Source organism: Canis lupus, chromosome 10, assembly GCF_011100685.1.
Source record: "Canis lupus familiaris isolate Mischka breed German Shepherd chromosome 10, alternate assembly UU_Cfam_GSD_1.0, whole genome shotgun sequence".
Taxonomy (NCBI): domain Eukaryota; kingdom Metazoa; phylum Chordata; class Mammalia; order Carnivora; family Canidae; genus Canis; species Canis lupus.
The window spans coordinates 12,179,813-12,206,946 of NC_049231.1; the positions used below are offsets into that span (position 1 = coordinate 12,179,813).

The 27,134-nt window shown below is 44.3% G+C and overlaps 1 protein-coding gene across 1 annotated transcript in view; it reads left to right on the forward strand.

The window, feature by feature from the left end:
- Nucleotides 1-26,623, forward strand: part of MYRFL (myelin regulatory factor like) — an 83,228-nt gene extending 56,605 nt beyond the window's left edge. Inside the window, exons 12-22 of the mRNA XM_038549569.1 lie at nt 5,339-5,502; nt 6,158-6,221; nt 10,736-10,821; nt 12,911-12,985; nt 13,069-13,121; nt 13,242-13,457; nt 20,440-20,527; nt 22,612-22,686; nt 25,703-25,823; nt 26,132-26,206; nt 26,344-26,623. Coding sequence (XP_038405497.1) covers nt 5,339-5,502; nt 6,158-6,221; nt 10,736-10,821; nt 12,911-12,985; nt 13,069-13,121; nt 13,242-13,457; nt 20,440-20,527; nt 22,612-22,686; nt 25,703-25,823; nt 26,132-26,206; nt 26,344-26,430 — 1,104 coding nt within the window. The 3' untranslated portion in view covers nt 26,431-26,623. The remainder of the gene's footprint in view (nt 1-5,338; nt 5,503-6,157; nt 6,222-10,735; nt 10,822-12,910; nt 12,986-13,068; nt 13,122-13,241; nt 13,458-20,439; nt 20,528-22,611; nt 22,687-25,702; nt 25,824-26,131; nt 26,207-26,343) is intronic.
- Nucleotides 26,624-27,134: the final 511 nt, after the last annotated feature.

Genomic DNA, 27,134 nt, shown 5'->3' on the forward strand with positions numbered 1-27,134 from the left:
CAGAGACATAGGCAGAGGGAGAAGCAGGCTCCTCAAAGGGAGTCTGATGTGGGACTCGATCCCCAGACTGGGATTGCGCCCTGAGCCGAAGGCAGACGCTCAACCACTGAGCCACCCAGACATCTCATCCACTTGTTTATTTTTGCTTTTGTTGCTTGTGCTTTCAGTGTCATATCCAAAAAAATGGTTCCCAAGACCGATGTCAAGAAATTTTTTCCCTGTTTTCTTCTTTGAGTTTTATGGTCTTAGGTCTACATTTAAGTCTTTAATCTATTTAATTTTTGTGAGTGGTATAAGGTAGGTCTCCAATTTCATACTTTTGCATGTGAATATCCAATTTTCTCAACACTGTTAAAGAAACTATCTTTTCCCCATTAAGTACTCTTGGCTCCCATGTCAAATTTTAGTGGAGCATATATATATGTGTGAGTTTATTTCTGGGCTCTCAGTTCTATTCCATTGGTCCATATGTCTGTTGTTATGCTAGTCTTATTTGGATTGTTATAGCTCCATTATAGTTGAAATCAGGAAGTGTGATGCCTCCAGTTTTGTTCTTTCTCAGGGTTGCTTTCGATTTAGGGATGTTTTGTGGTTCCATACAAATTTTAGGATTTTTTTTTCTGTTTCTGTGAAAAATGCCATTGGAATTTTGAGAGGGATTACACTGCATCTATAGATGGCTTTGAATAGTATGGACATTCTGACAATGTTAATTGTTCTGATCCAAGAACATAAGATATCTTTCCATGTATTTGTGTCTTCAATTTTTTTCATCAATGTCTTATAATTTTTAATGTGCAGATCTTTCACCTCCTGGATAAACTTATTCCTAAGTATTTGTTGCTTTTGATGCTATTATAAATGGGATTCTTTATTTCTTTTTTAAATAGTTTGTTGTTAGCGTATAAGAAATGCAACGAATTTTTGCATATTGATTTTGTGGCCTGCAACTTTAGTAAATTCATTAATTCTAAGTTTTTGGTGGAATCTTTAGGACTTTCTCTATATAAGAGCATATCATCTGTAACAGATACAGTTTACTTCTTCCTTTCCAATTTGTATAACTTTTATTTCTTTTTCTTGTCTAATTGCTTTGTCTAGTACTTCCAGTATTATGTTGCATAGAATCATGGGGCAGTGAGCTTCCTTGTCTTGTTCTTGATCTTAGAAAAAAAACTTTCAGCTTTCCATCATTGAGTGTAATGTTAGGTATGGACTTACCATATAGGGCTTTTATTATGTTGAGGTATAGTCCATCTGTATTTCATTGAGAGGTTTCTTTTTCACAAAAAGATGCTGAATTTTGTCAAATACTTTTTCTATTTTCTAACATCTACTGAGATGATCATATGATTTTATTAATGTGGTATATCACATTGATTTGAGTATGTTGAACCATTTTTACATCTCAGGAATAAATCTCACTTGATCATGGTATATGACCTTTTTAATGTATTGTTGAATTTTATTTGCTAATATTTCATTAAGAATTTTGGTACTCACATTTATTAGAGATAATTGTCTATAATTATCTTTCTTTTGTAGTCTCTTTATCTGACCTTGGTATCAAGGTAATGCTAGCCTTTAAAAATGAGTTTGAAAGTGTTCCTTCCTCTTCAATTTTTTGGAAGAGTTTGAAATGGATTTGTATTGATTCTTCTTTAAGCATTCAGTAGAATTGCCCAGGGAAACTGATTGATACGTGGACTTTAGTTTTTGAGGATATTTTTGATTGTTGATTCAATCTCCTTTTCTTACTTGGCCCGTTAGATTTTCTATTTCTTTGTGATTCAATCTTGGTAGGTTGTATGTTTCTAGGAATATCCATTTTTTTCTAACTTACCCAATTTGTTGGAGTATAATTGTTCATAGTATTTTCTTATGATCCTTAGTGTTTTGTGGTATCAGTTGTAATGTCACTTCTCCTTTCTGATGTGATTTATTTGAATCTTCTCTTTTTTTTCCCCATAATCTAGCTAAAGTTTGTCAAATTTGTTTATCTTTTCAAAAAACAAGCTCTTAGTTTTGTTGATCTTTTCCATAGTGTTTCTGATCTCTGTTTAATTTATTTCACTCTGATCTTTGTTATTTCTTTCCTTCTACTATTTTTCATCTGAGTTTGTTTTTCTTTTTATAGTTCCTTGAGGTGTAAAGTTAGTTTTTTTATTTGAGATCTTCCTTTCTTCTTCTTAATGTGTTTATTGCTATAAAATTCCCTCTTGAAACTACTTTTGCTATATCCTGTAAGTTTTCTTATATTGCATTTCCATTTTTATTTGTTTCAAGATGTTTTTAATTTCCCTTTTGATTTCCTCTTTAACCCATTAGTTTTGCAGGCATGTATTGTTTAATTTCCACATACTTGTGAATTTTCAAGTCTTCCTCTTGAATTTCTAGTTGCATACCATTGTAGTTAGGAAAGATACTTGGTATGATCTTAATCTTCTTAAATTTGTAAGGCTTGTTTTGTGACTTAACATATAATCTAGCCTTGAGAATGTCCTGTATGAATTTGAGAAAACTGTGTATTCAGCTCTGTTGGGTGGGATTTCTGATATAGCTTTTAGGTCCATTTGGTCTAAAGCCTAGTTCAAGTTCAATCAATCCAGGCTGATCTCCTGTCTGAATAAGCTATCCATTGTTGAAAGTAGAATACTGAAGTCCTTTACTGTTATTATATAGCTTCTATTTCTTCCTTCAATCTCTCTCAAGAGAAAGATAGAGAGATATCAATATAGAGTATAGAGGTATATATTTACAATTGTTATATTCTGATGAATGTTCCCCTTTATCAGTGATTAATTGACCCCTTTATCAGTATATGACCTTTTTTTAAATTTTTTATTTATTTATTTATGATAGTCACAGAGAGAGAGAGAGAGAGAGGCAGAGACACAGGCAGAGGGAGAAGCAGGCTCCATGCACCCGGAGCCTGATGTGGGATTCGATCCCGGGTCTCCAGGATCGCGCCCTGGGCCAAAGGCAGGCGCCAAACCGCTGCGCCACCCAGGGATCCCGTATATGACCTTTTTTGTCTCTTGTTGCAGTTTTTTTTTCTTTTAAGATTTTATTTATTGTTTCATGAGAGACACACAGAGAGGCAGAGACATAGACAGAGGGAGAAGCAGGTTCCCTGTGGGGAGTCTGATGCGAGACTCAATCCCAGGACCCCAGATCACAACTTGAGCCAGAGATAGACACTCAACTGCCGAGCCACCCAGGTGCCCCTCTTGTTACAGTTTTTGACTTAAATTCTATTTTATCTGACATAAGCATATCTGATATAAGTATAGCAACCCCTGCTCTCTTTTCGTTTCTATTTGCATGGAGTATCTTTTTCCATTCCTTAAGCCTGTGTGTGTCCTTAAAGCTGGTGTGCATCTCTTATAGGAAGCAACATATAGCAAAAAAAAAAAATTTAATTCATTCACTCTCTCTCTGTCTTTTGGTTGGAGAATTTAATCCATTTATATTTATAGTAATTATTGATAGGTAAGGACTTACTAATGCCATCTTATTAATTGTTTTTGGGCTGTTTCCCTGTTCTTTTCTCCCTCCTGTGCTGTGTTCCTTTATGAACTGATTTTTCTGTAGTGGTATGCTTTGACTCCCTTCTCTTTATCTTTCATAGGTTTATTGCTTTGTGTTACACAAAGTTTTGAGGCTTACATAAACTATCGTACAGATATAGCTTATTTTAGTCTGATAACAACTGAATTTTGATCATATACAAAAACTCTACCCTTTTACTTACATCTCCATGTTTTATGTTTTTGATGTCATAATATACCTCTTCTTATGTATGTACCATTAACTAATTATTATAACTATAGTTATTTTTAGTACTTTTGTCTTTGAACTTTTATACTAGTGTTAAAGGATTTACATACCATCATATTACAGTAGTAGAGTATTTTGAAATGGACTATATATTTACCTTTACTGGTGTGTTTCATACCAGTGTGCATGTCTTTAAACTTCATAAACTAAGCCTTAAGTTTATAATGTTCAGCTTTTGATTCCTTTCTGTGTGGTTGCTTTACAGTGTTTGAAACCCGTAAAGCTTCAGTTTGCATCATGAGAATCTCAAGGACACACAGCTCCAAGTCTGATCCCCCAACTATAAAACAATCTTTCACTTTTGGCCTTGAGCTCATCATTTTACAACAGTGGACTGGACTCTATGAGCCCCAAAGAATTCTGTGGCATTCAGAACTTGTAAACAGAGAGGGGGCGAGGAGAGGAGGTCACAGGGATCAGGATGTGAGTTTATGAGAGCTTTCCAGTGTTTTTGTTATGGCTGAGTGAGACACACATGTTTCTATGACAACTGAAGTGCGTGGGTGGGAGAAGGGATGGCTGGCACACTCTGGCTGTGGTGGTTTCCCTTTCTTGCTCTTTCTGGTGTGTCAGTGACCTTCTCTGAACAGACAGAGTTAAGTGGTGTTGTTTTCAATTCTGTTTGGGAGTTAGGCTAAAATAGAAATTGATAGTTCATGGGATGTTAAAGCAGGAATTAACACCTCAGGGGTGCCTGGGTGGCTAAATTGGTTAAGCTCAGTTTGTTAAGTCTGCCTTGGGCTCAGGTCATGACCCCAGGGTCCTGGGATCGAGTCCCACGTTGGGCTCCCTGCTCAGCGGGGAGTCTGCTCCTCCCTCTGCCCTTTCCCCCTGCTCATGTTCTCTCACTCTCTCTCTATCAAATAAAGAAATAAGATCTTTTTTTTTAAAGAAATTAACATCTCAAGAATTATTTTCTTGTTTATAGATGAAGATACTGAAGCTCAGAGAGGTTGTTTTGTTTCATACAGTCTCACATCTAGTAAGGGACAGACTTCAGAGAAAAGCCCAGGTCTTCATTCCTTTCCCCTTCACCTGAGCAAGCACATCTTACCAAGAAGAACTAGAACCATTTCTTACAGGGATTTCGTGATGTACACACAAATCAACATTCAGAAGCCTGATCTGATTTTCTTTTTTTTTTTTTTTTTGATTTTCCTTTTATGAGTTTTAAATATAGTATAATGGCCATACCAAATAAATCTTCAGATTCCAAACCTGACAATGTCCTTCAGCTCCATTCTCTCTCTTGGATTACAAGGACATATTTCCATTTTATTGCAAATTGAACATAAGCAGTTTTACTACACAGCCAGCAGTTTAGCAAGATCATTTTAAGTTGCAAACCTCTCCAGTTTTATCTTGAATGAACTTGAGGTTGTAACATGTGTATAATCCTTTGAAGTGGTTGTTTCACCTGACTTTGAATGGACTGTGGACAGGTCCCCGGTGGTCTCACACTGTAGGTTTATGCCCTGTGTACTGTTTTCATTTCTAGGACCAGATCTTTATGGAAAATGTGGGTGCAGTGAAGCAGCTCTGCAAACTAACCAACAACCTTGAAGAAAGGATAGAAGAGTTAGAAATATGGAACAGAAAGCTGGCCAGGCTAAAGCGACTCAATAGTTGCAAGTCATCAGCCAGCGAAGCAAGCTCAATCAGGTACATCCCGAAGGGCCATGCGAGTCGTGTTGGGTCAGGAGGAAGGGGGGAGTGGAGCCTTTCCAGAACTGGACCCTAGAACGTGGTCTTTCTGATCCAGCAACAACCATTACTCTCTGATGATGTAATTACTCTCCTATTCTCTTTATAGAATGTTTTGGAACGCCACTGCCTTCTGTGATAATTTTCTTTCTTTCTTTTTTTTTTTTTTTTTCTGTTGCTGCTTTAAAAAAGGAAACAAAACATGAAGTATCTGTTTAAGAGCAAGGTGTTTTAGGAAATGTTACGTTTTAGCAAAGGATGACTTCTCCTTTAAGGAGGAGAAGTGGCCCTTTCTAAATTTAGAAAATCATGTTTGGTTCTCAGGGAAAAGACTTCTAGTTTTTTTCTTTACTTAAGGAGGTAAATGCATATTTCCTGGGGTCTAATTATGAGAAAAAAATAAATGCAAGGTTTAATGCATTCATTTATGCTTACTAAGGATGTTTTCCACAAAAGGAATGCTCAATTGCCTTGACTTTTCCTTTTTAAAATTACCACTGTATTACAGAAAAAAGTCAGACTGCTGTGTTAGTGGCAGCCTGGGCCTTTGTCTTATGACTCCTGGAGAGGCATTTGAATAGTAATTAACATTCTCTCACTCTTTTTTTTTTAGCAAATTTAGCAGAGCGGTTAGTGCCTCCTCTCGGAGAAGGGCTGTCCCCCAAAAAACCAACAAGGTAAAAAGACTTAAATTTGTATTGAACAGTGATGATGTTTTTTCTACCAAAAAAAAAAAAAAAAAAAGAAAGAAGAAGAAGAAGAAGAAAAAAAAAAAAGTCTTTAGAGAAATTGATCAAGAATGCTTTTCATTTATTTGTAATAGATTCCCTAGTTTATCCTTATGCACTTTAGGTATTTTATTTTATTTTTATTTATTTGAGAGAGAGAGAGAGAGAGAGACAGAGCATGAGCAGCAGGTAGAGGGAGAAGCAGACTCCCTGGGGAGTCCAATGTAGGGCTTGATCCCTGGACCCTGAGATCATGACCTGAGCTGAAGGCAGACATTTAACCGACTGAGCCAGCCAGGCATCCCAACACTTTAGTTATACCACCCCTTTAATAGACACTATTTTTTCAAAAAGATGTTTAGAGGAGTGAGTACAGAACAGAATTCATTTCAGAAATACTATCTTGCCAGTTTATACTGTGCGCCCCCCCCCCCCCCCAAGTGAAATTCATGAACCACCGCATGCATATGGCCCTTGGCTGCAAGATCTGATGCCTTAACCCAATCTAATTCCTTATCTGTGGCTTCTGAAGATCCCAGAGAGATTTATTTTAATCCCCAAATCCCTCTTTTCCCTTTGATATTTAGTACTGTTTGTGCAAATGGGGAAATAGGCATTCACTTTCTTGCAGGGGTTAAAGTGTGATGGTTTTATTAATGAATAAAGAGAACTTTCATCCTCAAACTGGGTAACATTTATAGTAAAAAGTGAGGGTTAATCATTTATTGAAGTACAACACCCTCTCCAATGCAGAGAAATGTCAGTGGGGGAGAAGCGGCAATATTCCCTTTCCAGCTGCAATTCAGACAGACAGCTGTGAGACTCCGCTTGTTCCCTGTGAGCCACCAGTATTCCACAGGCGGTCCTTTCCAGGAGAAGACTTTCTTGACCTTAATCTATGTCTTGTTATGGGCTGACCTGGTGTTTGAGCCATTGCCATATTTATCTCTACTCATGTTATACTGCCTTGACCTATTCTAAAAGGATTCAGAAAGAGTTTAATATTCTACTAACAACCGCTGAAATGTTATGTTGCTGACAAGCTACTTGGTGTGCCAATAAACATAAACCCATGAGTAAATATATATGTAGAAGTGTCTTCGGGCAAGTTGCTTAATTACATTGAGAAATAAAGATAAAAATGGTATCTGCCTTGCACAGATTATTTACAGGATTAAATAAGATGAAGCCCTTATCCACAGTGCCCAGCACACAGCAGTCTGCTCAATAAGCACAAACTATTAAAAATATTTTGTAGGAAGGGTACCCTTTGTACTCACCAATTTGCAATGGGAAGGAGGGAATGGTACCCACGTCCACGGCGGCCCTGATTGCTGCAATTTGATCATGTGCAACCTCTGTAGCTCTCACCTGGCACCCAGAGAATCCCTTTATTTTGCAGTTATCTCAGAATATTAACTACAATGTGTGGTTCACGAGAACAGGCCCCATTGTCTGCCTTCCTCACTCTGCATCGCCAGGGACTGGCATATAGTAGGTACTCAAGAAATACTTGTGAAACGAATGCATGAATGGAAAGCCCCGTCTGATACTCTTTCCTAAGTGGTTCAGTGTCTTGGGTATGTGGGTGGGGAAGGGGATTGGGCTGTAGACCGTAGAGGATTTATATTAAGTACTAAAGAGCACCCATTCAACCTCAGAGACCACTTAGAGTCACTGTCATAAGCTTGTGGGGGGCAGACAAAGGTGAATAAGACATGCCGCCTTCGAAGGCATTTCTAGGTAGCCCAGGAAGATCAGGAGATCAGAGGACAACCTAAAGAACAGTTGTATCTAGATGTGGTGAATATTGCAAAGGCTCAGAGTGCTGCAGGAACGGTAGGGGGCTGGGCCTTCTGGGAGGAGTGAGCTCTGGGTAGGTAGAGGAGGGGTTCCAGAGGGAAGGGCACAAGCGAAGAGCCGGGGGCTGGCACTGGCTTCATTGAAGGATGAGGTTAGGGAGGAGAGTAGAAGAGAGGACCGAATGGATAGATAGGGCTCAGATATCCTGGACCACCTGTGAAACAGTTCCCTTATGAGCATGAAAACCCTTTGGAATAGTAACAATACTAAGTTGTAGAGTGTTCTCTTGTCTCACAGAGAGAGGGCGGCAACATAGCACGGTGGTTAGGAGCGGGGATTCTGGAGCCAAATGGTTTTTTTGGTTTCATTCCTGGCTGACTTACTAGCTGTGTGATCCTGGGTAAGGAACTTAGCCTTCATTATTTCCCTTCTCCATAAATCGGGGATGATGACAGTACCTGCCTCACAGGGTTGTCAAGGATTATCACGAGGCTAAACAAATTAGTATATAGCGAGCACTCAGAAGAGAGTAAGGCACATAGTAAGTGTTTTGTACATGTTCTCTCTTTTTTTAATATTATTATTACTAAGTAGGCTCCATGCTTAGCATTAAGCCCAGTGTGGGGCTTCAACTCACAACCTTGAGATTGACCCTTGAGCCGAGATCAAGACTCAGATGTTTAAGCAACTGAGCCACCCAGGCGCCCCAGGTGTTCACTCTTATTAGCATTTTCAAACCCATGACTTGAGTGGTTCTTATACTCTGGCCTGTTATCCGAGGCTTCGGGGGGCTTGTTAATGTGGATGTTTTCCCCTGTGCTGTCTCTGCAGGAGGTCTTGGCTATTTCTCTGAAGTTTACTTTCCCTTCCATGACACCAGCCCCTCCGTCATCCTTGGGTCACTGAAACATATGTGTGTGAGCAGAGTGTGCTACTCTTGGGTTGGGTGGGCGCATCAGTGAGCAAACTGCTGGCTGTGGGCCTTACCAGATGGTAAGAAACCTGGCCGGGCCTTGCCTCAACTTCCACACAGCCGCCTGTGGTGGCACTTGTCCTGGAAGAAGATTGAGATCTCCTGAGTAGTGCTCATCCAATCTAGTGTTCCTCTTCCTTCCTTCTCTTTCTCTCCCTTCAAGAGATAGGTGGGTGATCCCTGCTGTATGTTGGTGGTTGGGGTGGGGTGGGAAGGTCTTCAGGCCTTCAAGCAGAATTTGCTAGAAATTCCAATAAATTCCACAGTAATTCTCATGTGGGCCTGAATTTGAGAACCATTGCGCTATTAGTTGGACCCATCCAATAACTCTGTTGACGGGTATTATTTTATCATTCCTACTTTATTGATGAGGGAAATGAGGATTAATGGCATTTAGATGACTTATTTAGGACCTGACTCAAGCCTAACTCCAGGTCTTGGATCATTTCCCCATACTAGGTCAAAGGATTTGAAACAAAAGCATGGAGATTTAAAATAATCCAGCAGCTGTGGGGAATAGATTGGAGGGGGAAGCTCTTATCCTGAGACTAATGCTATTTAATTCCAGTCGATTCAACAAATTCATTGAGTCCCTCCTCTGTACAGCACATTATGAGGCCGTCCTCTGAACGCTTCCAGTGCAATGTCAGGATGGTGTGGACCATTCACTTCTTAGTATCCAGAGTGGCTTCCGGCGCCCTAAGGGTTTGCATATTTGCTAAAAACCTACATGCCTAATCCCACCCTGAGCCCCAATATAACATTGAAGGACATTTTACTTATTCAGAGAACCAGCCCAAGAAATTCAAATAAAGACTGATTTTAAACTATTTCTCAACTACCGTCATCCTCCAATTCGCTTCCAACCAAAAGCATGATCCTATCCTGTATCCCACAGGGGGAAGCAAACATAAGACTCCCCCTGTTGTATTAGTAGAAAACCTCCCACCTCAGGGGCACCCTTGTTAAGGTGGGCAGCAAACCAATCCTGTCCTTTCAGCGAGATTCATCACCGGTTACCCGGCAGTCTATTCCCTGGTTCCGGGCCCGTTCCTCACATGCAGGTTCTTTGCCCATATGCACCGGTCCTAGAGGTTGGCCTCATTCATTCCGTACCTTACTTATTTTTAGGTTCCCCGTAGTGTTAAACATAGCAGTGCTTAATGAATATTTGTTGACTGGGCATAAGGATCAAGAAGACACAGGCCCAGAACTGTTCTTCAAAATGATTTAAAGAGTACTTAGGATTTCACACAACAAAAGTCTTTCCCATGGTTTGTCATGATGCCTGAAATTCTCCCACTGGGATTTATTCCATCATTTATTCCATCACGTCTCAAAGACCTTGTGATATTCAGAGGTGTCGCAGTAAAGGCGATGGACATGTGGGTTCCGGCAGTATCCCGTCTGTAGGCCCTCTGCTCTCGTGAAACTAAATAAAACTAAGATGAGCGCGGGAGGAAGGGCACGGACGCTTGTCCTGCAGGAAGCCGGGGGAAAGGACCAGTGACTGTAGCCTGGAGAGTCAGGAAAGGGAGAGCCGGGCTTTGGGAGAACTTGGTTTTCGGGGGCCGGGCGGGAGGGAGGAGGAGGTTGAAGACAGCACCCCGAGCAGCCCTGCTGGGATCCTCCCCGCAGTGAGCACTGCTGGCTCACCTCACCTCCCAACACCATCTTTTTTTTACAGGTTTGTTTTTCAGGAAAAAAACGGCTGTGTCCTAACTGGGTTTTCCAGACCTTGGTTATAACTCTCATCGCTGTGATGGCATTTTGGTAAGAAAAGCTTCAGTGTTCTGCTATCTCAAGCTCTTTTTTCCTTCCCATTTTCCTTTTCTCATGTATGGACTAAGGACTGACCCCAACAAGGGGCCTTTAACTGACATTGACCTTGGATTTAGCTTAGAGATAAGCGAACCCCCTGCTTTCTTTTTTAAGACTTTATTTATTATCGGTGAGGGGGATGGTGGCAGAGAAGCAGTCTCCTCACTGAGCAGGGGACCTGATGTGGGGCCTCAGGATCCTGACCTGAGCCAGAGGCAGGTGCTTACTGACTCAGCCACCTGGGCGCTCCAGGAGGCCCTTTATAAACTCATATTCTAACGAAAAAAGCATGGGCTTTCTGTACCTAAATGTGGCATGAAGGATGATTTTTTTTTTTCAATCAACTGATATTTTTTAGTAGCTTACTGGGCCTTGTGTGTGTGTGTGTGTGTGTGTGTGTGTGTATCTTTTTTTTCAGTGTTATAAATAATTGTCTCAAATTGTTGGTTCTCTTTCCCGTCCATTTGGGGGAAAGGAGTAAGAGGGCAGGCAGTCTGGTGCAATCTGTGCTCCCCTGGACACGCTTGATTGTTAGGATTCTTCTAGATTCCTCAGTAAAGACTTCCCAGCAAAGGGCCTACGAGAGAACCCCAGGGTATACGGTATATTGAAACTGCAGCCGGATGTGCTAAGCAGCTGAGGCCCGCAGACACAGTCAGGACGGAGGGTTTGCTGTGCAAGCAGTGGGCACTTGCCCCCGTCCGCGTCTGTGGGGCGAGGGGAGCCAGGCCTCCCTGGGGGGCAGGGCCTTCCTGGGGCTCCGGGGGCCTGGGTCCTCTGGGTCTCCCTGTCCGTAGCCTGTTGGCCTGGCCAGATGGCTGTTTGTCTCTCTCTCTCCCAAAAATGCTTTGCAAGTGTGGGAAAGGGCTGCTGGGCCTGGTCTCGAGGGAGATGCTTGCTCTCAGGGCCCAGTGAGGGATGGGGCCAGGGTGCTCATGGCTGCTGGCCGCCGGCTTCCTGGCTCTGGAGGCTCGTGGGTCTCTGCCCCCCCTGCCCCCTGGGGTGCGAGGCCCTGGGGACCCGCAGCTTTCTCCTCCATCTCCCCAGTGAGCTGCCCTGCACTGGGATTCGAGCACCTGCCAAGAGGTCTCTCGGGGCCAGAAGCAGAATTTGCCCCCGAGGAGAGGAGCCGATGTCCCCTTCCTGCATGGTTCTGGAAGTTCTGGGGGTCGTGCGTGGACGTGAATGCCGGAGACGACTTAGAGCGAGCACCTGAGGGAACGGGGGGGCAGGGTGGGGGGCCCAGGAGCCCGGGTGGCAGCAGGCGGCAGGTGGGGTCCGTGTGACCGCATCTCTGGGGCTCAGTAGCACTGCATCTGGACGGGGAGCACTGCAACCGGCCGAGAACTCTCTGCAGACTTTCTTCTTCGTGGGTGGAATTCAGAAGTGCCGCACGTTCCCTGGCGTCTATTTGATAGTCACCCCAGGCCCTTGGAAGGCACGATGGGGTGGGGAGCCACGCCTGGGGCCGTGGGTGTGAAGCCAGGCTGGCCGGACGTGGGGTCGGGCCACCCTGCGGCCCACTGTCAGGGCGCCCCTGCTCCAGGGAACGTCTGGGGGCGCAGCGCTGTGGGGTGCGGCCTCCCAAAGCCCAGAGCCTTTGGGCAAACCTGCTGCTTGCGTGTCTGCGACCTGCTGGTCAAGGGAAAGGGCGCAGCCCCCCCTACGGTCACGGTGGCCTCCTCTCCCCGGCCTGCTGTTGCGGCCTGAAAAGGCAGGCGGCCGGCCAGGTCAGAGGGGCCCAGAGGAGGCCCCCCCAGGGCCCCAGGGCCTCCTCCCCTCGCCTCCCCGCGGCAGCGGCCCAGGCCCAGGGGGCTGCTCTCTGGAAACGTCCACCAGAGCTGAAGAGCCAGGGCCTCTGGGCCCCGGGACACCGAGGGCTTGCTCGCCCCAGGCCGGCGGCTCCGTGGTGCCCCAGTGGCCCTGTGGCCCGTCAGGGGGGACCTGTGGCCGCCGGCTGTAGGGGGGGAACGCATGTGAGCTCAAATCTGTCACCTAAGGCTTCCTTCTCATGTTGTCTTCTGTTTCCTTTTTTAAACAGCGCCCTGACGATAGTCTCCCTTTACATACTCAGCTTAAAAGATCAAAACCGACGTGCCCCAAACCTCCCTCTGAGGTGAGAGTGTTGGGCTGCTTTTCCTTGGGGGAGAAGGACTCTTGAAGGCCTCCCTCGTTAATCGGTTTGCTCTCTTCCCTCAGCAACAGCACCAGCTCTCGGGAGCCGGCCCCGCCGCCCACAGCCTCCCCCTCAGGTAGGACTTTCACATTCCTCACCCCCAAACCCAGCCTGGTTCAGGGGAATTGTCAACAGAAGAACCAGCCTTTCAGGTTAACCTTGTCGTCTCCCTCCCCCTCCGCCCAACGCTCTGCAGCACCTCCTCCAGCCCTGGCGACCACACAGGCCTCCCTCCAAGTCCCAGAAATCACTTTCTGTGAGGTCCTGCCCTGTCGGGAGACTTACTGCTGCCCCATCTGGGGAAAGAGAAGAGTCCCCTCAAGTCCCGTGCGGAGGCGGTCCCGGGAGGAGGACGCCCATCGGGGGCCGAGGCGGTCCCGGGAGGAGGACGCCCATCGGGGGCCGTGGGCAGGTAAAGGATGTTCAAAGAGAAGCGACTGTGGGGACTCTGCACCCGAGGTGTTTTTCTTTGCAAATATTTACTTGCATAATCTGTTCATGGTTCCAGACAGTGGTTCTACTTGGGGTGGCAAGATCCTCCCCAACACAAGTGTGCAAGCTTGCCGTCTCTGTAATCGTGAGTTCCCTGCCCGGGGATGAAATTGTGGTTGATGCAAGGGGAAAGGGCTCATTTGTCCATGGCCAACAAAGACAGTCATAGTAGAACATGTCAAGTAATCCTGGGTGGGTTGCGTAGATTTTCTGGCTCAGTTAGAACTTATAAAATGATGTCGTATCTGGGCTTCCTGCCCAAACCAAGTAGGGCAAAATGCAAAAGGCTTTAGAACTCTAATGAGTTCAGGGTAAGCTGCGAGTCAGTGAAAATCACAACCACTTTCAGAATATCTGCTTCTTCCTCCTGGGGAGAAACACACACACACACACACACACACACACACACACACACACACAGAATTTTTTAAGTAACAGATTTCTCATGTTAAAAAAAATTATGGAGACTTGATCAAGGGCTAAAAGTATAGTTATCTCTGTAAAAACATATATAACACATCCAAATGTATCCTAACTCGTTGTTTGGGGGGAACCTCTGCACACACACAAGCGTATAGACTAATGATGACAATAATAGCAATACACACAGGTTAGGGTGGCTTCTGTATCCAGATGCCATGGCAACAATAACTCCCCAATTACAGCAGCTCACTGTGGCCAAAATTTATTTCTGACTCTGTATGTCAAATGTGGATCAAAAGAGGGCTCTCGCTCATGGTGTCATTTAGAACCCAACTAATGGAGACTCCATCTCAATACGTATTTCTACAATCTCTGTAACAGTGATAAGAACACGGCTCTCAAAGCTGCCACTGAGGCGTACCACATGTCCTTCTGCTTACACTTTATCGGCCAAAGCAGGTGACATTGGTCACATCCGACTTAGAATGAGTTGATAAAGTGCAGACCTAACATGTGCCTAGAAGAAGAACCAGAATATTTTGAGCAGTCCAAGTGACGGACATGGAAAGTACGGTCAGTGGTTGAAGTTTGGGGGGCAGCAATGTGATTTCCTTTTCCTTTTGATATTGTTCCATACCCTAGAGGTGAATAAATAACTTTTACAAATCGTCATCATCACCGTCGTCATCATCACGTAAGGAGCCATTACCGCATACAGAGGCACTGCCGTAAGTGACCTACGTAAACCTTCCGTGAATAAACTATTCGAGCCTCACAAGCCTAGAAGATAGGCATCTCCATTCTTTCTAACGAGGGGTGAGGCATAGAGAATTGTTCCCTGCCCCTGTAGGAGGCGACGCTTGCACTGTTTTTCTCATGAAAGCAACTTTTTTTTTTAATATTTTTTTATTTATTTATGATAGTCACAGAGAGAGAGAGAGAGAGAGAGAGAGAGGCAGAGACACAGGCAGAGGGAGAAGCAGGCTCCATGCACCGGGAGCCCGACATGGGATTCGATCCCGGGTCTCCAGGATCGCGCCCTGGGCCAAAGGCAGGCGCCAAACCGCTGCGCCACCCAGGGATCCCCTGAAAGCAACTTTTGATTGAACTTGGGAACAGGTGCATCAGCACAGGACAGAGATAAAGCTTCAATGTGAAGAAAGGAATCTGTTTCAGCCATCAAATTCTCAGTAGTCTCAAATATGGAAAAGTCCAGCACTGTTACAGAAATCCCCCCAGGCCTTCGTCTTGTATGAAAGCACATGGATCCCTGTGGCTGGTAAACCTTTTTCTTGCCTTGGGAGTCCACCTTGGGTGTACTTGGTGGCCTTTTCGGAGAGCAATCCTCAGAAGAGACCATCTCACCTATGAGGATGTGTAACAGTGGATCCTATACAGGAAGAGGTTATGGACTGATCCAATCTTCATTTCCAAAAACGTTCTTGACCCTTGAGCGAACTCATTCCTATAGCACCCAGCTCTTTACATCGAGGGAAGGTTTATTGCTGTCTTCTCTGGGACGTGGGGTGCCAGCCTCTCAGTATGGGAGGCACTGACGAGACTTCTAGAGAAGGAAGGGCTTCTCCATAGCACCTGGCTGTGTCCTCCTAGACGCAATTATCAGCTTCTCTGGCTAATGGGGAAATTTAAATCCAGCCTTACCAGGCTCCCCAAGATCTGGGGAAAGTTGTTCCTCTTCCCTCTTTTAGATGAAGAAAGATGGAAAGGATTTAAATGTTCTCTTCACTCTCATCTTCTGGAAACTCACAAACTTTGGGGGATTTAGAGTCTCATAGAATGTCAGAGAGCAACATACCAGTGGCACCCTAACTTATTGACCCCTGGAAGCTACTATTAATTTGTTATTCTTTTACAATTATTTGACTGAGAAAATACCTAGAGGGAGAATGTTACTCTAAACTCAGGTAAGCTTTTAGTCAAGTTATTTTTGTTAATCCTACAGCAACATTTGAAGAAGAGTACAAACCTGTGGGAGAGTTGTTACAAGTCCACGGACACCACTGAACACTTTGTGCAATCACTTGGGGTTCCAAGGTATCCCCAGGTCAGGAAAACCTCTATTTTCCAGCTGATAAAGTGGAGGCCGGGGACTCTGCTTAAGGTTCTGCAGTAAGTTACTAGAGAGGTTGGAACTGGAAGCTGAGTCCCCTGTCTTCAGTCCCCTGTCTGTCCTGGGTTCCTACCCATCTACCATCATGCCGCCATTTATTTGGACATGGTGTACACATGCTCTAGAGGAAGCAGAAGGTATTCACACTATGGTTCTAGAAAGCCCCTTCGCCTCTCCCTACCCCAAGTTTGCCTTAGAGCCATTGAGCTATCCCTGATGTGGGGTATTTCTGGGGTGTAAAGAAAGCCTCTTCTCTTCTGCTGCTAGTCCCTCCTTCCCTTTGTCCTATAGGACACTGGGATTCCTAAATCTGAAAGTGGAGAAAGCCAGGCAAGTTCTTTCAACCAGACGTTTCTGAGGCAGCGACGACTAATTAAAAATTAAAGAATAATAAATAAAAAAAAAATTCAAGAGTTAAGAAAGAAACCAAGTTGAAAGAACTCTCTAGGATGAAGAGTGCTATCTAGCACTTTACCAAGCCCCAGAACACACTTATTGGCTCCTTCCCTAAGGAGAAAGACCACGAGTAAAATAGAGAAGGGAAATGAGTATTTTTATGCTATGCTGAGCACAAGCCATCATTCTTCTTTTGGGCCCAAGCTGATTGTGTAAAACGCCTTTCAGAAGGTTTATCCCCTCTCCTCACTTAATATAAAAGGTTTGGGTAAGAGGTGGAGAGTGGGTGTTTTGGAATATTGAGCTTCTGTTCTGAGGAGCCAACTGAGTGTGATGGATTAGATTTTAATCTATGCAACCAATAAAGATGTAAACAGACGGAGTTAGATATAAGAAGTGAAGAGCTTGTGAGGGGGGAAAAATCTAAGGAATTCTACAGATGTTAAGAATTTTGGTAAAGATTTTTTAAAAATCTCAGGAAACTAAAAGGCGTGGAAATTTGTGCTTATTTTGTCTGGAAGATCAGAACTCTGAGAAGAGCAAATGGCTGAAAGAAACTGGTTCCCCGTGTACAAGGACACAGCCATCAATTGGTTGGGCTCATTGACGTTTTCTTGGCATGAGTCTGGTTCAATCGGGAAAGAAAAAGGTATCCAAGATGCTTGGAACTCAGCCACACCGCCCAATTTTATGAGTAAGGCTATATACACAGTCTACCACAACAGGATATGCTTTGGTTGGACACCATCTTAAATCTCTCCTCTCCAGAAGTTTCTAATTTAGTTTATTGGGAGATCTTTTCCGCTGATTGCAAAATATATCTCCAACATCACAGTAAAAACCGCTGAGGGTGTATATTAAGTTTACAGTGAATATTACTGAAAGGCATTTGTAAAATGAGAGCCACCCCTGCTTGACTACAGGAGAATTTATGGTTTTCCAATAACCAGCCTTTCAGCATTGCCTAGTCTTGCCTCAGAGAAGGGACAAATTGGAGATGTTTTTATAGGAGACTTAAAATGTATTTCCAATCCTGCTTTTGAAAAGCCACTTTCATAACTCTAATCCTCAGGATTATGTCTCCTCAACTTTACCTTTTTATTACTGTTTTTAAAAATACCGTTATCCCATCAGATACTAAATCCTATCGTAGGATTCTGTGTCTCCAGGAACCCGAAAACATGCTTCCGTGGAAGTGAGGCAACTCTGTAGTTCTGTTGCTAAAATTGATAATGAGCCCTGTGCCTGCGAATTCAGTGGGAAAGTAGCAAAAAAGATAAGGGATGGAAACAGATAGGATGGAGAAGTTCTGGTTTCCGCTTCTTTTTGTGCCTCATTTGCCCTATAAATTCACAGCCTTCTGTCGAAGCAGTCATAAGCGACACTCCTAGCAGGGGACCTGTGCTTGACAGGTGCTTATTGGAATAGCTGGCATCCAGGAAATCTCGAGGCCTTTTAGACAGCACATATATTTCTATCTAAAGGGAAATATATATTCAATCTTCTAGAAAATCCTCATGGGTCAAGACCCATTTCTTTTTAATGAAAAAGATCAAGATGCTCAGGAAACCTGCCTCTCCTTCAAAGCCTGCCTCACTCCCCTTTGCCTCGCGAGGGTGAAGGAGCTCCGGTTTCCATGTGTACCCTCCCCCGCCCCCCCCCAGCATCCCTCGGCACCCATCCCCTGACAATTTCCCCTTCGAGCGTGCAAGAGGAAACAGTTTTCTAGAGGGTATATGATTGGCCTCTCTTCCTTCCATCCTCCCCCAAATATTTGCTGAGCACTTGCAGAAAGCCCAGCATTGCCTTGTCTGGGGCCATGGCCGTGCACAAATGTGCACGCGGGCTTCTAGAAGCTCACAGTCAGTTTTGTGCACAGGTAAACAAGCCTGTGTGCCTCGTGTGAGAAGTACTAACCAGGGCAGATCTACTTAGGAGTGATGGTGCCAAAGTAGCGTGCACCCTTGTGTGTGCTTTCTATCCGGAAATTGCACATAGAAGCTTGAGTAGGAACTTGTTTCTGATCTTGCCTCCCTTTTCTTCCTATGAAAGGAGCACACACTGTGTTAACCTCTGTCTCTTGTTAACTGAGGTTCCTGGCTTTATGTTTTGCCTCAAACTATGTTGAGAAATATAAACATATTATGTAATCCAAATGGAGGAAGATGATAAACAGTATGCGTACTTGGGGAAAAAATCGGCAAATTAAAAAAAGTGACTGCAAAACCATTAAAATTCTTTTTAAAGACTTGTTTAGCAGCCCACGAAATAATTGCGTTCGCCATTTACTCTAAGAATATGGTCCCCCCCACCCCCAAAGCCTTAACAACAATCATCTGAATAGTTACCCTTCCAAAACTGCCTTTTTTTTTTTTTTTTTTTCCAAAACTGCTTTTTTAAAATGCCTTTTCGGCTATGACAGGGGCAAAACCACTCCCGGACTTCCCTCCCCACAAGCCAGCTCTGGCCCCTAACCAGTGACCTGACTCTTCTCAGCTGCAGCGGGGTCCCTACCTTGAGCTTTGAGCTTTTTTTTCCTGTGCAGATCACATTATACCAGGAGTTACTCAGGAATCAGAGAATTTTAATAGAGGCTCCCTATTCTGGAGCTGTCAAGAAAGGACAAAAATGCACACAAGTTAAGTGACAAAACAGAGATGACATGCTTTTGATGGGGCGACAGATAGATCACTAGCTGATCACCCCGCAAATGGCCCAAGGGTAAAGCTGTGGCATCACGAAGGAGCGGGCCGTGGGCCGCACGGATCCGACCTGGCCGCCGTAACAAGGTACCACAGACGGGCAACTCAAGCAACAACATTTATCTTCTCACAGTTTTGGAGGCCAGAAGTCCACAATCAGGGTGTTGGCAGGCCTGGTTCCTTCTGAGGCCTCCCTCCTGGACTCACCGATGGCCACCTCGGTGCTGCATCCTTCCAAGACCTTCCCCCGGGAACCTCTTCTTCCAGGCAGGGACACCAGTCAGATTGGATTAGGGCCCAGTGTAACAGCTTCATTTTAACCTAATTGCCTCTTGAAAGGCCCTATTTCCAAATTCTGAGGGGTTGGAGCTTCAACGAGTTTGAAGAACACAAGGTAGCCCCAAACAGCTGGCTTCTTGGAGGAGGGTGAGAACATACTAGATCTGCAAGGAGTGGGGTAGGGATTGGATGGGTGAAAGGTGGGAGAGAGAAAGGGTGGGGAAACATCGAACTGAAGAGACAAAGGGGCGTCTACTGGGTATCTTCTCATCCTGACCCACCAAGCCTTTAAGATTGACAGACATTTTCCCTCTTCAGAAGACAGAACCTTGTCCTTCCTGGCAGGAGATGCGCTAACCAGCCCTGACTGGGGGAGTGACTGTAAATTCACATTTAAGTGACCCTCCTTTGGCTTCGTAGAGCAACCAGCTCTTCGTAGAGCAACCAGCTGCGTCAGCCTTCCCCAGGGACACTCTCTAGCCAATGTCAGGCGTGAGAGGTGGTCACTCACCACCAGACAAGTGGAGGTTGATCCGCATGGATTTTAATTATTTATTTGAATTTCCTGCCTTCTTCTCCTATTCTGATGGTACTTTTAGTTCATTTTCTGTTTTCTGAGGTTTTTTTAAAAGCTTTCTTTCTTGGCCAGATTGCATTTCACATTGCACCCTCCCTTTTCAATAAATGTCAATCTAGTAGGACTTCCAAAAGAAATTCTTTTGTTTGTTATCAGATGTTATCTATTATCAGAAACTGGATTTTTAAGAGTTTTCCTAAAATTTACTCTAACTACAACAACAAAAGCCTTCTTCCCTCCCTTCCCCTTCTTTTTTCCATTTGAATGCAAATGGAACCCATTAATCTAGGAAACTCTCATTTCACATTCAGTAATTTGGAGTTTTGCTGGAGCACGATACCCTTTTCCTCTGCAGAAGGGTTTACTTTCTTTTCTCTATTTCTTCTCAATTCAGAGATTGATACAACCATTAGTTCTATTCAGATTGTGGAGATCCAGCAAGTAATAGATCATCGGTATTGTGGTGGAGGCCTCCAGTGCAGGTGGGTAAGCCTCCCCATCCTACCCTGATTGTTTCTGGGATTTACTCAGGGCTCTGGGTTTCTGAGACTGGAATGAAAGCCAAAACTACATGGTAAAAGTCAATGCGTGCATACACTGCTCCGTAAGTGAAAACACATTTGTTACATGGTAGACGAGGGAATCATAAAATGGTTGGTATTAGCGAATGTCAATAAACCATGGCTCCAGTGATGCCAGTCTCTCGTTTTTAATGGGGACGTCCAAAGCAAAAAACTTAGGGGGACTCTCCAAGGACACATTCCATGAGCACAGGGGCTGTCGGTTAATTTTATAGACAAGAAAGACGTTGTTACTGATGGCTCCACGTAATGAATGAGCTGACGTTTATACATTTTAATAACGAGGAATATCATTATCTTAATTGCTAAGTAACAAAGCTTATCGTGGCTTTTCCAGGCAGGAGAAAAAACATCCAGATATTGCAAAAGTTATCAGCAACCGCCATGTCCATGGTGAGCCATCCGGTCATGGTGCATTTAGAAGCATAGCCTACAAGTAGCCTCAGCTAGCTGGCCCAAAATGCAAGTTGAAGGCAGTAAGAGTGGGGACCTATTTTTCTTTCATCGATGAATATTTACTGGGTGACTGCTAGGTGAAAGGCAAGGTCCTGTACCGTGGACTGGTATCCCAAATCCTTGGGATTCTCAGCCTTATTTCTTTTTTCAACCTGATGACCCTGAGCTTTAACTGTGTGGTACTTTATGATTTGTTTATGGCTTTGACATTCATTATCTCATTGGATTCTCCCCAAATCCCTGTGAGGTTGGGATTGTTGATCCCATCCTGCCATGAAGGAACCTGACCTTCAGCGAATTTAACCAAGTGGGAGACCGATGTTAATTACTGTGCTAGGGTGACATGGTGAAGAAGGGTGGGATGATTTGGTTTCCAATTCCAGAACTTCGACAAGGTGTTAATTCCCCCTGAGTGTCCATGTCTCACCTGTGGGATGAGGCTACTGAATTGCGTTGCCGTGAAGCATGCAGACGCTGGCGGGGCGGGGGCACTGGTAGGAAGTGAATTCCATTTATCTCAGCTTTTTCCAGTAGAACAAGGCTCTCCTGATCCCAATTCAGATCCATTTCTTTTACTTCTGCTTTCTCATTTTTAACAACTCATTTTAGGAATTTTTTCTTTTTTTTTTAATTTTATATATTTATTCATGAGAGATACAGAGAGGCAGAGACATAGGCAGAGGGAGAAGCAGGCTCTCCGTAGGATCACAACCTGAGCCCAAGGTAGAGGTTCAACCACTGAGCCACCCAGGAGTCCCCATTTTAGGATTTTTTCAAGAGAATCTAAAATGATTAACTTTTCTCCCAATGTATCTGGTTTTAAGCTGTTTCTCCATGGAATTCGAGGTGTGGCCAGGTCCGAAGAATCTGTGTTAGATTCAATATGCTTTTCTGCTGGAGTTTTCATTACAGTATGAATCCCAGGAAGTCCCCCTTTGCCCCAGTAGCTCCCTTTTTGGGGGGATGTGGGGGGCGGAGTGCCTGCAGAAGCACTTCCCTGCTACAGTTCTCTCCAATACAAAATGGTAATTAGGACTATCAAAATGTTAGTTGATTCAAGTTCTGAAAGTACATGATATTTCCTGCTAATGTTGCCTATGAGGGAGCGATTCAGGGTAGAGGAGCTGGTATTTATTATCTTCAGTCTTCCTTTCCAGAGGGAAAATGCTGGTTTGAGGCCTTTGCCTCATTTTCTCCTGAAATCTGTGTCTCCTTAACGGGGACCAGAGTCGTTTTCTGTGCACTCAGTGGTATGCATTTGGCCTGGGATTTGGCTTTCCCTCATTTCACCTGTGTGTTCTGACAAACCATAAATCTTTGTGGTACAGTTTATATATTAACACCTACAAGAGATCCCTTTGAAATTTGACAGGTACGTCTCTGAAAAGCACAGAATTCTACGTGCTAAATTTGTTTTCCTGTGTTTGTTATAGAATATTTCACAGCTTGTGTGTAATGAGTAACAAAAGCCTTTTGAAGCCTTTCCTATGTATTTTGATTTGTGGTTTTATTTTTTTTTCCATAATTAGCCCTGGGAATTACAGTTACAATATTCCTGTTAATAAGCACACACCTACCAATGTCAAATTCTCTCTGGAAATCAAGTAAGTGCCTAATTGCAGAGAACAATTCTGCTTCTGTCATTATTTGAATAGCAAGGCTTTGACCTTACCTCACAGTTTGGTCACTAAGAGGGTGGGAAGTTAGCAGTCCCCATCGGCTGATGCTGGCTGGGGTGGGAGGTGGGCCAGCTTGAGGGAAGCGTCTTCAAAAGGATGGTCAGAGTCTTCCAGCCTCCCTCCGTGGGATGGAAAGGCTTCTTCTAGGCTTCACATTCACCTGTGAGATGGGGGTGACCTTGGGTTTGATGCTCACCAGCTCCAGGATACCCCTGAATGTGTCCCTTTGAATTGGGGTGGGAGCAAGAGGAATAGCATACCCCCTAGGGCGGGGGGAAACCTGCCCATTTTCCTGAGCTCCTGGTAGCAGTGCTAATGCAGACACCACTCCCTCTCCCCAGGGGAGTTCACAGAGTCAGAGTTTGGAGTTGGGCAGACCAAGGTTCAAATTTTGTCTCTGCCACTTACTAATCTTATAACCTTTTGGAGAAACCACTTCTCCTCTCTGAGCTCTTTTTAATCTATAAAATGAGTTTGAACTAATACCATAAGAAGTAGAGCTGCTGTGGGAAATCACTTGCTAATAGTGAAACCCATACCTACCATTTGCTGTGCACAGAGCATATGCCAGACACTCTCCACTTTAATAGCGGATCGTATAATCCTCACAATAACCCCCCGAGTTTGGTTTTTCTTTTCTAGTTTATATTTTTCAGATGGGAACACTTAGTAGGTTTGGAGAGGTCCAATACACTTGTCCCAAAACTCACAGCTAGCAAGCCGTATTGCTGGGTTTCAAGCTCGGCCCATCCTTTAAACTGTCACTTCTGGTCTTCCCGATGAAATGAGAGATGTAAGAACATTGCCCCTTCCCGACACATAGTAGGCGCTTCATAAATGGCAGCTTTTATTATGACTACCTTTCCCTCAAGATCGCAAAGCTCTAATTTTATCTATTCTTACCAAATATTTAAAATGATTACAGTACTTTTAAGACTTGGACCCATAAAATATTTTAAAAAAGGGGGGGATCCCTGGATGGCTCAGAGGTTTGGCACCTGCTTTTGGCCCAGGGCGCGATCCTGGAGTCCAGGGATCGAGTCCCACATTGGGTTCCCGGCATGGAGCCTGCTTCTCCCTCTGCCTGAGTCTCTGCTTCTCTCTCTCTCTCTCTCTCTCTCTGTTTATCATGAATAAATAAATAAAATATTAAAAAAAAAAGACTTGGACCCACTTCACTCAAATTATGCAGTGAGCTACTCACTGGGGTGATAGATGGGTTTTATTTTGTGTCTCTTGATTGTAGTCTCTCTTTTTCTCCCCCTGCACTTTTCCTCTCTTCTCCCGGTTTGCTTCTTGCTCTCCCTCCTTTTCCTCTGTCCTCCGCTCACTCCTCTGCTTCCCTGCTCTGGCATTCCTCCCCCATCCGTTTCTGCTGCTCTGTCCCTTCCTCTGTTTCACTCAGGCTTCATACTCCTCCTCTCATCGACTTTGCTTCTACGATGAGTTAATGACACTCAACCCAACTGCTTGCCTCGGAAAGGTTTGTTTCAAGCAGTGAGTATTTCATGACTCGGAACTCATCATGCTTCATGCAGAGCAAGAGCCAAATGGACTATCTTCTAGCATCCCTGAGTAGCCTGGAGTGGCATTTCCTCATTCATTCCTAGCTTTGGTGAGGGAAATAAGCTGAAATGGGGTATTCCCTGAAATGGCAAAAGACCATTAGGAGCCACTACATCAGGCTTTTTAGCTTAAGAACCATTTTTCTAATATGGGTGATTTAAAAATAACACACATACTCAACTGAGATTGTAAGTTGTCCCACTTGTGCAAAAGGATCATTTCCAAAGACAGTTGGATCTCATCCTCTTGATGATAATTAATGGGCTGCCCTCCAGAGGAGAATCATTCTTTCGGGCAGGCCTTCCACTCTGAGAGCCGTGATGGTAGGTAAATTCTAACGGGGCTCACCCCCAAATCCCTTCCCGTTTGTTTACCTTGCTGCTTCAAATAGGATGTACTCAGATCAGGGGTTTGTAGAATCTGAAATCCTGGAAACTTCAGGTAGATGCAAGTTCAGTTGCCCATGAAAAGAAGAGGGATATCTCCAAAAATGATTTTATATATTTATTTATAAAATAGATATGATCTACTTATTTAGAGAGAGAGAGCACAAGCAGGAGGAGGGGCAGAGGGAGAGGGAGAGAGAGAATCTCAAGCGGACTGCTTGCTAAGCAAGGAGCCCAATGATGCGGGGCTTGATCTCACAACCCTGAGATCATGACCTGAGCTCAAACCAAGAGTTGGACACTCAACTGATTGAGTCACCCAGGTGCCCCCAAAATGATTTTAAGATCTACGGTGATAGGAACTTCCGCTGCCGGGATGATTTCAGTCATGAGATTGTCTTAGAGACCGTCATATGCTACCTCAGGTTGTTTTGATCGGTTCAGGCTCTGAAACAAAAACAAAACACCATAGACTGAGCGCCTCCACAGACGTTTACTTTCCAACATTCTGGATGTTGGGAAGTTCCACACGGGGGTACTGGCAGATTTGGTGTCTGGTGAGGGCCTGCTTCCCGTGTCACAGAAGGCCATCTTCTCACTGTGTCTACCTGGCACAGGAGCGAGAGAGCACTGAGGTCCTTGGTAGAAGAGCGGTTATCCCACTCAAGAGAGCTCCGCGTCAAGCACTGCCCATAGGCCCTAGCTCCCAACACGTCACATCGGAAGTTGGGATTTTAGCATATGACTTCGGAGGAGGGGATCACGAACACTGAGTCTGTAACAGTAACCTCCTGAGACAGTTTCTTGCTGGAACAAGGAGGTGGGAACGGGGATGCTGGCATCCATGAGCCTTGTGGCATAAGACGCCTACGTGAAACTGAATGGGTTTCCAAGTTACCGTCCCATTCGTACCTCTTTTTAGCAAAGTGTAGCCCAGTGGTGCTGGTAACTGCTTTCCCTTTGCCCTTTCTGCCCTTTGTCTCTTGAAGCACAACAGAGCCATTGATAGTCTTCCAGTGCAAGTTCACCCTTGGAAATCTATGTTTCCATGGTCAGAGGGGAGCCAGAGGGACACAGAGCCGCCAAGTGGTCTCCCAGGAGATGACACAGGTAATGTTTTCCAACCCCTGGTCCCGAAGAAGTGTGTCTAGAGTTGTGGCTCAGCCTCTGTTGCCTACAGAGGGATGCCATGAGGCACGTGCTCTCCCCTTGCTGGCTGATCCTCGTCACGGGGCTTGGCTCGCTATCTCCCGCGTGTCCTTCTGAGGCCACAGACTGTTTTAGCAACTCTGCTCAGAAGCTGTTGCCCCAGATACCTTTCCTGGGGGAGTCAAGGAGATGCTTTCTCAGGCTATGTTCTTTCCAATGGAGTGTAAAATGTGGTTATGAAATGGATCTCTCTGTCATTCATTATTTAGGGCTATCAGCACATTTGGAGCCTCCCCGTAGCCCCATTCTTTGATAGCATGTACCATTTCCGTGTAGCTGCACCGGTAAGCTTGCTTTTTTTTTTTTTTTTTTTTTTTTGCCTTTTTCTTTCCAGGGAGAAAGAAATAGATGTTCAATCAATTGATCAATTGATTTGGCTAATTCTTATATTAATCATTCTTTTTTTCTTCTCTTCTCACAGGATTTAGCTGACTGTTCCACGGATCCTTATTTTGCTGGGATATTCTTTACAGATTACTTCTTTTACTTCTACCGGCACTGTGTCTAATTTATTCAAGTTGGTTGAGGACTTCACCAAAGGAAAATACTCGGAAATACAGGCAACAGAGGCATCGCCTCTTGCAATTTCTTTCTTTTCTTTGTAAAATATTCACGTTTCTTGCCATAGGACTTTTTCAGGCTTCGGCTCCCAGCAGTTTTGAGCCATTAATGAGGAGAATAAAGTGTTTGCTGCAACTTGAGATAATGTGGTCTTTGATTTTACCGTGACTAGGAGAAAAACATTTCTTGGAGTCGACAGCACCGTTGGGCTTAAAAATACTGCTTCTGGTATTAAGGAATCTATGAGGTCAAAGAGGCAGGTCAAACTTTATCTGTCTTATGTGTTTCTCACTGTAGCTTTTGAGAAAAAATAAAAAGGTCCACCTCAGCCATGTCAGCTTGGATCCACTCAACACAGACTCTCGATACGGGCTGCGTTAAGGGGGACGGATGAGCGGTGTCTGATAGCTGACCTCACATTGACACAAACTATTGCTATGTGTTTGTGGGAGACAAGGAGTGGAAGAGAGGGAGGGAGGGAGGGAGGGAGAGAAAACAATATACACTGGAGTACAGAGCATAGCTTACTAATGAATTGGATTTAGGAGAAATAGTTGCAAGTATATCCTGTAAGGCTTGATGGGCACTAAGTTTTCTTAGTGAAACACTAACTTGTGACAAGTCTTTTAAGATAACCAAATACTCTAGGCC